Source organism: Miscanthus floridulus, chromosome 8 (assembly GCF_019320115.1).
Source record: "Miscanthus floridulus cultivar M001 chromosome 8, ASM1932011v1, whole genome shotgun sequence".
Classification (NCBI taxonomy): domain Eukaryota; kingdom Viridiplantae; phylum Streptophyta; class Magnoliopsida; order Poales; family Poaceae; genus Miscanthus; species Miscanthus floridulus.
Window position 1 is genome coordinate 224,902,898 of NC_089587.1, and position 11,220 is coordinate 224,914,117.

General features: G+C 47.2%; 1 protein-coding gene across 1 annotated transcript; it reads left to right on the plus strand.

The window, feature by feature from the left end:
• The first annotated feature begins 10,340 nt into the window (after positions 1-10,340).
• LOC136470722 (secreted RxLR effector protein 161-like) lies at positions 10,341-10,964 on the plus strand. Its single transcript, XM_066468468.1, has one exon. It carries the CDS (start codon positions 10,341-10,343, stop codon positions 10,962-10,964), a length of 624 nt encoding a protein of 207 aa, XP_066324565.1.
• Positions 10,965-11,220: the final 256 nt, after the last annotated feature.

Here is an 11,220-nt window from a genome sequence, read left to right on the forward strand (position 1 = left end):
TGAAGGGACCGTGACGCCTAAGAGGGGGGTGAATTAGGCAACTTAAAAATATAACTCTAAATTATGGCCTCTTTTTCTAACCCTAGCAAAACCTATGCAATAAATAAGCTATCTAGATGTGCAACTATGGTTTTGCTAGTGTGTTGCTATCTCTACCGCAAACGTAGTAAAGTAATCAATGTAAATGCGGAAGCAAAGAGCAAGGTAGAGATATGCAAACTCCCGTCGACGACTCCAGTATTTTTACCGAGGTATCGAGAAGCACGCAAGCTTCCCCCTAGTCCTCGTTGGAGCCCCTCGCAAGGAATCCCTCGCAAGGGCCAAGCTCCTGGTCGGGTAACTCCGTGGATAGCCTCGGGCCTTCCCCATGCGCAAGTGGGTCTCCGATGTGCCTCTCGGCAAGCCTCTCCCGGATGCTCCCCGCCGTCTTCACTATCAAGCTTCCGGCCGAAACGCCGCGGGCCTTGTTCCCTCCGGTACACGGTGGCGGCCATACCACAAATGCGGTTGATGTGATCTCGCAAGACTTCAAGCCCCTTTGATGTACAACACTTGTGCTCGCAAGCACGGGGTGGCAAGAGGTATGCAAACCTCACTAAACACTAGGCAAACACCTAGAGCAAGCGCATGAGCGGTGGTCTAATCAACCTAAGCACTTCGCAAAGCACTTATGCTAATCACCTAATAAAACACTAAGCACTATGCATGTGGAGATCACTAAAATGGTGTATCAACACCCTTGGTATGTTTCCTCAGCTCCACACCCATCAAATGGCCGGTTGGCGTTGTATTTATAAGACCCACTGAGAAAGTAGCCGTTGGGGTCGAACTCTCACAAATCTGCTACTGACCGGACGCTGAATCGTCCTGACCGGACGCGTCCGGTCGTCCCGACCGTTGCAGCCGTGAACCACCGATCGGACGCTGCCAGCGTCCGGTCGCCTGCCACCGGACGCGTCCGATCGTAGTTTCGCGTGCCTGGAACCTCTCTGTACTCGATCGGACGCTGCGTTTCTACGTCCGGTCGGTTGTCGCTAGCATCCGGTCCTCGCGTCCGGTCGCCTATCTGCCGAGCCATCGGTCCAGCGTCCGGTCGCGCATCCAGCGTCCGGTCCAGCGTCCAGCCGTCTCTGCGAGCTCGTTTCTTTGCGATCTTGCGTACGGCTTGGTTCCTATCTTCATGCTTGGACTTTGCTTGATATCTTGGGTCTTTTCTTGTGCTCCTAAGGTCTTTCTTAAGGTGTTGATCATCACGTCGCCTTCGTCCAAGTCATGTCTTGCACCCTGTTGGACTACAAAACAAACACTTGCAAATTCATTAGTCCAATTTGGTTGTGTTGGTCATCAAACACCAAAATCCAAAGTAAATGGGCTTAGGGTCCATTTTTCTTACAATCTCCCCCTTTTTGGTGATTGATGACAACACGACCAAAGCAAGCAAATGATAGAGATTTTGAAATTTAAAAACTACCTACTTGCTAGGATGCAATGCAGAGGGCAAGGTTATATGATGCTAGAAAATCCTACTTAGATACCAATCGAAAACCATCTTGCCCTTGCAAAAGTCCCTATGTGTCATTATGGATTCCTACGGATTTTACCATTACTTAGTCTAATCCATAATCCACTTTCCTCCCTTTCTTGGACCATTACCACTTGTAGACATCAACTTGATGCTTGCCTTTGGTCCTTCAAATTCTCCCTCTTTGGCATCAAACACCGAAAAGGAAGACATTAGTAGCACAAGGGAGGGTCAAATTTCGTGATCCTTTGTGTATAGAATGAAATGGATCACAAAATTTGACTCTCACATTATATAGACTAAGCTCCCCCTAAATGTATGCATACATTTGGTAGAAAGCAAAGCATATGCATAAATAGCAATTTATTGCACAAGAGAGTTTAATCTATATAATGCATGGAGAAAGCATATAGATATGGAATGAAAAGAACATGATGATGCCAATTAAAGAATGATGCTTAACTCCGGGGACTTCAATTTCCTCACAATGAGACTACTACACATAGGTTTGAAAAATTGATACTATTTGAAAAAGTGTTAGTCTCAAAGCATCCAAGTTGTAGATTAAGCTCCCCCTAAATTTGTGCATACAAGTGTTGAATACTTGTAAAATTTGTGCACGTTGATTTAAGTATCAAAATACCACTTGAAAGATGATATTTGGGAGAGATTATCTACAATTTGGACTTTGGCACATATTAGATAGTTAATTGAAAAACAAGCTATGTGCCATGCTTCTAAACAATTTTAAACCATGTAGGTTTGCTCCAAGGGTTGATAATGAAACCGAGCGAGCCTACCATATGATATACCTATTAAATGCATGACAAAATATTTAAGCATGTAAATGCAAACATTAGGCATATAAGATAACTAGATGCTTTAAGAGTATACCAATTGAAAGACAATACCAATTGAAACAAATGCTAATTGAAAGTAATGACATCTAGTTACCTAACATGGGAAGGGGAATTTGGGTCCATAGTATTCACTAACCTACTTGGCAATGACTTTGTCCATCATGATGCACCCCATGAAATGCACCCAAACTTTGCCAAGTCTCCAAATTCCCCGAGGTCCGACGGACTTCTCACTTCCCTTTCGGGATCCAAACCTTCTTGGTGCTCTTCATATTGGAAATGATTTCCTTTGGCACCCAAAAGCGTTTGACCCCATTGTTTGCTTGCTTGTTCACCTTGATGGCCACCACCTTATCATTTTTCTTCTTCTTCAAGAGATAAGGTGTGGAGGCCTTCTTGTCCACCTTGTTGGTGTAGGTGTTGGAGAGCTTGCTTGTTTGCTTTTTCTCCTTCTTCTTTGCTCCTCCCCCATTCTTCACCTTGCACTCATAGGACTTGTGGCCTTCTTTGTGGCACACGTAGCAAACCACGGTTTGTCCTTCATCAAGCTTCTTCACTCCCTTGACGGTGTTATCTTGATGAAGTTGGGTTTGCTTCGCCTTGCCTTTCACTTGAGTCAAGTCCTTGGTGAGGCGAGCTACTTCTTGCTTGAGTTGCTCATTCTCTTTTGCAACCTCTTGTGTGCATGTATCTACAATCACTTTCTCAACACAAGCTTGGTTGCACAAAGATGAGTCTAAACATAAATTATTGCAAGAGGTAGATGCATCCTTTTTAATTATGTCATTTCTTTTAGATGCCTTGGTGAGGGTATTTTTGACGGCCTCAAGATTGGCAACTTTATTTGTTAGCTCATCACAATGTTTGCACATGATTTCCATTTTAGCAAGCAAACTTTGATAATCATTTTGTGAGCTAGCTAACTTTTCTTTTAATTTTTCATTTTTCTTTTCAAGTTGCTTATCATTAATTGTGCATGCACTTGTTGTTGCACTAGCCTCAAGTTGCTCAATTTTAGTAGATAGTTCAACATTGAGATTTGCAAAGTTTTCATATTGTTCAAGCAAATTCTTATATGCTTCTTGTGAACTACCTAGCTCTTCTTTTAAGTTTTTGAGCTTCTTTTGTTGACTAATGCAAACTTTAGCATATTTAAGATTTTGTTGCACAATTGTATTGTAAGAAGGCAAATCATCATCACTATCACTCTCACTAGAGGATGAGCTTTTGTTACCTCGTGCCATAAGGCACACACGAGAAGAGCTTGATGATGAGTGCTTGTGACCTCGCCTCTTGTGATGGTTTTCTTCTTCACTTGAAGAATCATCCCATGACCTTATTGTTGTGAGGGCTTTGTTCTTGCACGCCTTCTTCTTTGTCTTGGGTATGGGCTTGTTTGGACAAACTTCCACAAAGTGCCCCAACTCGCTGCATCCATAGCATCCCCTCTTTCTTTGCTCGTTTCTTTGATTAGTGAAAACGAGGTCTTGAATTTGGATGGGCACACCCTTGACATTGAGCCTTACGATCATCTTCTCCACCTTTTTGATAAGTTTGATCGATTCTTCATCAAGGTCGGAGGTGGAGGAGGAAGATTGATCATCATCACTTGATTCTTGTTCATCATCATCATCCTCATCTTCTTCTTCTTCACTTGAGGAGCTTGAGCTTGAGCTTGACTCAGCTTTCTTGCCCTTCACCTTTTTCTTCTCGCTACAAGCGAGTGCTTTGCCTTTGCTTGATGAAGATGCTTCTCCTTGACCCATCTTGCGTGACATTTCAAATGCCACTAGCTTGCCAATGACAATGCCCGGGGTCATGGTGCTCAAGTTCTCCATGTTGTGAAGGATGGTGATGATGCTTGCATATTTCTTTTGTGGTAGAATGGAGATGATCTTCCTCATGATGTCCGCATCATCTAGCTTTAATAATCCTATTGAATGGAGCTCATTGATAATTAGATTCAATCGAGAATACATATCACGAACAAGCTCATCATCATTCATAGCAAAGGAATCATAATTTTGCTTAGCTAGACAATGTTTTTGCTCACGGACATTACTTGTGCCGTCATGGAGCTCTTGGAGTTTTAACCAAATTTCATGTGTCGTATTTAAGGTGAACACTTGGTTAAACACATCCATGCTAAAAGATTCAAACAAGCAATTCTTAGCTCTAGCATTAAAATGTATTTCTTTTTCGTCACTCCTTGTGGGTTTTTTTGGGATTCTTGATGGATTTCATCCCGTCACGAGTGACTCTCCATACACCCAAATCAACTGCCTCAAGGTGGCAAGCCATTCTAGCTTTATAGTATGGGAAGTTAGTGCCGTCAAATTGTGGAGGCCTAGCGGTATCCATCCCAACCACTCTACAATAGCGTCGGCTCAACGGCGGTTAAGCCAAAGGTCCAAATATGAGCCAACCTGGTTCTGATACCAATTGAAGGGACCGTGACGCCTAAGAGGGGGGGTGAATTAGGCAACTTAAAAATATAACTCTAAACTATGGCCTCTTTTTCTAACCCTAGCAAAACCTATGCAATAGATAAGCTATCTAGATGTGCAACTATGGTTTTGCTAGTGTGTTGCTATCTCTACCACAAACGTAGTAAAGTAATCAATGTAAATGCGGAAGCTAAAGAGCAAGGTAGAGATATGCAAACTCCCGTCGACGACTCCGGTATTTTTACCGAGGTATCGAGAAGCGCGCAAGCTTCCCCCTAGTCCTCGTTGGAGCCCCTCGCAAGGAATCCCTCGCAAGGGCCAAGCTCCCGGTCGGGTAACTCCGTGGATAGCCTCAGGCCTTCCCCACGCGCAAGTGGGTCTCCGATGTGCTTCTCGGCAAGCCTCTCCCGGATGCTCCCCGCCATCTTCACTATCAAGCTTCCGGCCGAAACGCCGTGGGCCTTGTTCCCTCCGGTACACAGTGGCGGCCACACCACAAACGCGGTTGGTGTGATCTCGCAAGACTTCAAGCCCCTCCAATGTACAACACTTATGCTCGCAAGCACGGGGTGGCAAGAGGTATGCAAACCTCACTAAACACTAGGCAAACACCTAGAGCAAGCACATGAGCGGTGGTCTAATCAACCTAAGAACTTCGCAAAGCACTTATGCTAATCACCTAATAAAACACTAAGCACTATGCATGTGGAGATCACTAAAATGGTGTATCAACACCCTTGGTATGTTTCCTCAGCTCCACACCCATCAAATGGCCGGTTGGGGGTTGTATTTATAAGCCCCACTGAGAAAGTAGCCGTTGGGGTCGAACTCCCGCAAATCTGCTACTGACCGGACGTTAAATCGTCCTGACCAGACGCATCCGGTCGTCCCGACCGTTGCAGCCGTGAACCACCGATCGAACGCTGCCAGCGTCCGGTCGCCTGCCACCGGACGCGTTCGGTCGTAGTTTCGCGCGCCTGGAACCTCTCTGTACTCGATCGGACGCTGCGTTTCTACGTCCGGTCAGTTGCCGCTAGCGTCCGATCCTCGCGTCCGGTCGCCTGTCTGCCGAGCCACCGGTCCATTATCCGGTCGCGCTTCTAGCATCCAGTCCAACGTCCGGTCGTCTCTACGAGCTCGTTTCTTTGCAATCTTGCGTACGGCTTGGTTCCTATCTTCATGCTTGGACTTTGCTTGATATCTTGGGTCTTTTCTTGTGCTCCTAAGGTCTTTCTTAAGGTGTTGATCATCACGTCGCCTTCGTCCAAGTCATGTCTTGCACCCTGTTGGACTACAAAACAAACACTTGCAAATTCATTAGTCCAATTTGGTTGTGTTGGTCATCAAACACCAAAATCCAAAGTAAATGGGCTTAGGGTCCATTTTTTCTTACACTGGCCTTGCTGACGTTCACCGGAATGGCACCGCCGTGACTACAGGTTGCCCGCCATTGTGGTCCGACCCCGCAGCTGCGTCCCGGTGCGCGTTTCCTCCGCCTTGCACTTCGTGTTCGTACCTAGGTGAGATTTGGCTCATTGGTTGGGGAGGAGGAGGCCTGAGGTGGCCGGCGTGGGTCGCCGGTGCTAGCCCCGCCGCGCCGGTGCACGCGGGTGGCCGTAGGGGTGTCGTCAGTGGGAGGACAAGAGATTCGGAGGGTGCAGCTGTAAAAGCGTAGACTGGTGGAATAGTGTCTTAGAGTTCACTGTGAATACCAAGTCGATCGGGGGTGTCTGTGCATATTGCCATCGCGTGCGGGCCTTTCCCCGTCGTGGACCGTTGGCCGGCTGGGACACGCTTCCGCGTGGGCCGTGTTGTGGCCTGCTGGCACGTGCACACATGGGCCGCGCTGCGCTGATGCGCGTCACGCAGTCACGGGCTAGGCCACGCGTGTTGGGCCACGAAGCTAAGTTTCGGTTTCTTAATTCCCAGAGAATATACATGTTTATTTATTTTGGTTATTAATTGAACTTCGATAAATCGTAGTAAATTGCGTAGTTGTCCAAAAATAGTGAGACTAATTTTGTTAGGTTCGCAAAAATACCATCTATCTGTTAGTGTAGTTAGTTCACAGTTAGCTGTTATGATCATAGGCTCATAAATTCTAATTAGAAAGCTTAGTATTATATAGATTAATATTTGTAGGAATTCTTGTGGCAAATCGGTAATAGTTTTAGCTTTGAAAATTTTACAGTAGGTTCCCGAGGATGTTATGTGTTCGCTGTAAATTTTGTAGCATTAGAAGGTGTTGTTAAATAAAGTAGCTATTACCCTTGTTTATTGGGATATAGCGTAAATCGGCGTTAGGAGTGAAAATACCGATAGTTGCTGGAATAACGATGAATGCCTCACTTGATACTTGTTGCCGATAGCAATAGATAATTTAGCACCATGGTCGATAGCACTAGCTTAGTACTTAAATCAATGTACTTCTATTTTAAGAGTTGTTGTTGTTATATTGTTAAACATTGCATCATCATTTCATATAGATCACGGACTGGTAGACTTCGTGCCTGTCGGCGAGCCGAAGTACGACGAGGTGATCGAGGAGTACAAGGAGGATATTTTCACACAGGAGGAAGCTCAGGAGCCTATTGGTGCTGACCCTGCTGGCCCAGCGCCTGCCCAAGGCAAGCCCCGGTGCATAACCCATATTTTTATGATCATGGAATATATATATATATGATGTACATTTACGTTATAGGCATTTTATGGAAACTACCTACATAAATATACCTACACATGAGTCCTACTAGTACAGGTCGAGTAGCTTCTATGCTCAGGATATCGGTAGCGTGAGTAACCTGCCGTTACTCGCAAATAGGTAATAAAATATGAACAACCATGATATAATGGTGGAAAGGAAAATGGTGACCGGGCAGGGATATAGATTGGGTACTGGTGGGTGTAAGGGGTTGTGTCCTGCGGCCAACAGGGCATGACTTAGTTACACTTTTTCCCTGTTCATGTCGATTAAGGACCGGTCGTTGCATATGACTCTAGGCAAGTCACAGATTATTGTCCCGAGCGCATACTTGGGTATGGGCGCAGGGAAGGCTTGTTGCTCTCTTGTCGTGGATCTAGCTCTTTCTGGATCGATTGATGGGAAGAGGAGTTGGTGGAGGTCCTTGCACCACACTGAGTTCGGGACTCAGGAGTGGGGGCTTGGAGTCCAAGTTTGGACGAGGACCTAGACACCCGGGACAGGAGAGTGGTGGGTTAGTCCTGCTTGTGCCTGGGGTACAAGCGGGGCGTGTGTTTTCAGGGCACCCAGCTGGGAACATTGATTCGTGAATCACCGGGCGATCTGGTATGGCTTGTCTACGGCTTAGCACCGTAGTAAGAACTGAAAGTGGAAAAAGGAGAAGAAATATAACTGATTGCTCAACTCCTGCTTGAAGGTAGAACAGGTGCTTATATAGACTAACTAGATGATAACTTAATACGACTGATAATAATAATACATAAATAAGGACTCACTATTAGTATTGCTTTCTGCTAAAGAAAACCAGCAAACCATAAAGCCCATCATATTCCTTGGAGTCGGGAAATTATTCCCCCTAATCGGATAAGTCTTGCGAGTACATTGCGTACTCAGGGTTTATTTACCCCTGTTGCCGGTGATGCTTGAAGAATCCCTTGTGTGGAGGATCCTTCTGGTGGGCTCAGACGGAATCCTCGCCCCTACCGCTAGATGTTATTTTTAAATTCCACTGTTTATCATTCCGCACTCTGGTATTTGGTATTGTAATAATGTACTTTTTAGGAAACTATAATGTATGAAAGGTACTTGTGTTGTAACTCGTTCTCATTATTGGATCCTTGGAGAAAATGTGGATCTTTCGGGTTCTCCCTTGGGGTGTGCCCGACGGACACCGCTCATTGTAGCTTGCTTCCAGGGTGCTTAGTGTCTGGTGGAAGACGAGCGCCTCCATAAGTATGCTATTTCGGGCGGTTCTGCCACAACCACACCGCACCGTACACGCCGCTGCATAATGTCATGGTGGAGCGGCGGAACCAGACGATGGTCGACATGGCGAGGTCGATGATGAAGGCCAAAAACTTGCCGGCAAAGTTCTGGGGAGAGGCGGTGACCATGACGGTGTTCATCCTCAACCGCGCGCCCACCATGTCCCTGAAGGGTAAGACATCGTTCAAGGCTTGGCATGGACGCAAGCCAAACGTGTCCTTCCTCAGGACATTTGGCGGCGTCAGCCATGTGAAGAACACCAAGCCTCACCTCGGCAAGCTAGAAGACAGGAGCACACCGATGGTGCTCCTGGGCTATGAGGAGGGCACCAAGGCGTATCGGCTCTATGATCCCAACAGAGGCAAGGTGGTGATCTCTAGGGATGTGGTGTTCGATGAGATGGCGGCCTAGGACTGGGAGGGTCTGGGTGTGGGGGAAGTTGGCAGCTTGAGCAGCACCTTTGTCGTCGAACACTTAGTCATCCACGGTGGTGGAGACGCTGGAGAAGAGGTGCCGACCACCCCAAAAGTTGTGCCGAGCGGTCCAGCAGCAATGCTGACCACTCCAGAGGAGGTGCCGAGCACTTCAGCAGTAGTGCCAAGCGCTCCAGCAGTGGAGCCGACCACTCCAGGAGTGGTGTCGACCGCACCAGCAGTGGATCCGACCACTCCGATAGTGGTGCCAAACGGTCCAGCAGCGATGCCGACCACTCTGATAGAACAGGGACCACCGATCGATTTCACCTCCCCTCCAAGCGACATCAGTAAGTTCATGGATGCCTTCCATGATGGTGAGGAGGTATGGTTCCACAGGCTGGACAACATCATTGCCAATGCAGGGGCCACAGGCCTGGTTAGTCGGCTCTTGACGATCTAGAGCTGTTCATTGTTAGTGCCGAGGAGCCATCGATGTTTGCAGTGGCTAAACGCGATGCCAATTAGCGACGGGCAATGTTGGAAGAGATGAAGGCCATCGAGGACAATAGCACATGGGAGCTGGTAGATCCACCAGTGGGCTGTAGGCCGATCAGCTTGAAGTGGGTCTATAAGGTGAAGTGGGATGAGCGTGGTATCATTGTCAAGTACAAGGCTCGTCTCATCGCTCGTGGCTTCGTGTAGCATGAGGGCATCAACTTTGAGGAAATATTTGCTCTAGTGGCACGAATGGAGTCCATTCGCTTGCTGTTGGCCATGGCAGTAGTGAAAGATTGTCACATCAACCACCTCGATGTCAAGTCTACGTTCCTCAACGGTGAGCTCGTGGAGACGGTCTTTGTCAAGCAAGCTCCGAGCATCACCATCAAGGGCGCTGAGCACAAGGTGCTCAAGCTACGCAAGGTACTCTACGGGGTGCAGTAGGCCCCTCGGGCGTGGAATGCCAAGCATGATGCCACCTTGGGTGAGCTTGGGTTCACTCACTGCGCTACAGAGCACGCGCTCTATATGCGGCGATGGGGGAAGGAGGAGCTTGTCGTTGGCGTGTACGTGGATGACTTAATTGTCACCAGAGCACGAGCAGAGGACATCGATAGTTTCAAGTGTGAGATGGCGGCTCATTTCAAGATGAGCGATCTCGGCGTGCTCTCCTACTACCTCAGCATCGAGGTGAGGCAGGGGAAGCAGAGCATCTCCCTAGGTCAACGCGCCTACATAGAGAAGCTGCTTGAGCGTGGCGGCATGGCAGAATGCAAGCCATGCGCAACTCTAATAGAAGAGCGGCTAAAGCTAAGCAAGCACAGCACTGCTGCGAAGGTGGACACGACTCGCTACCGGAGCATCGTCGGCGGGCTACGCTACCTCACTCATACCCGATCGGACATTGCGTTCGCGGTTGGGTACGTCAGCCATTTCATGGAGGACCCACGCGAAGATCACTGGATGGCAATGAAAAGGTTGTTGCGCTACATCAAGGGGATGCTTGATCAAGCGATCATCTTCTCCAAGAGTGGTGGCAAGGGTGGGTTGTGGCTCACGGTCTTCAGTGAGGCACCCTCCAAGGCAAAGGAAGGTGAGCTAAAGCTCACTGTCTTCAGCGATGCAGACATGGCGAGCGACATTGATGGGCGATGGAGCACCTCTGGCGTGCTCGTCTTCTTTGGAGCGGTCCCCATTGCTTGGAAGTTGCTGAAGCAAAAGATCGTGGCGCTATCAACGTGTGAGGCGGCGTAACACATCTAGTGTTTTAAACCCTAAAACATGCCATGTCATCATATACATTATTGATCATTCAAGTGTTAGTGAAAACTTTGATATGCATCCATTAAAACAAGTTTACTTTTATGTTATATGTGTTGACTTGTATGGATTGAATCAAGTTCAAAATCTTTGTATTGATTTGTAATTTCCGAAAACCCTAATTTTTAGCATTTAAATTCTACCCTCGAAACCTAATTCAAAATCTAAATACATTTTGGGGTTCAGCCTA

Excerpts from the sequence above, each read along its gene's own strand:
- LOC136470722 (XM_066468468.1), top strand. The coding sequence starts at position 10,341 with ATGGCGGCTCATTTCAAGATGAGCGATCTCGGCGTGCTCTCCTACTAC.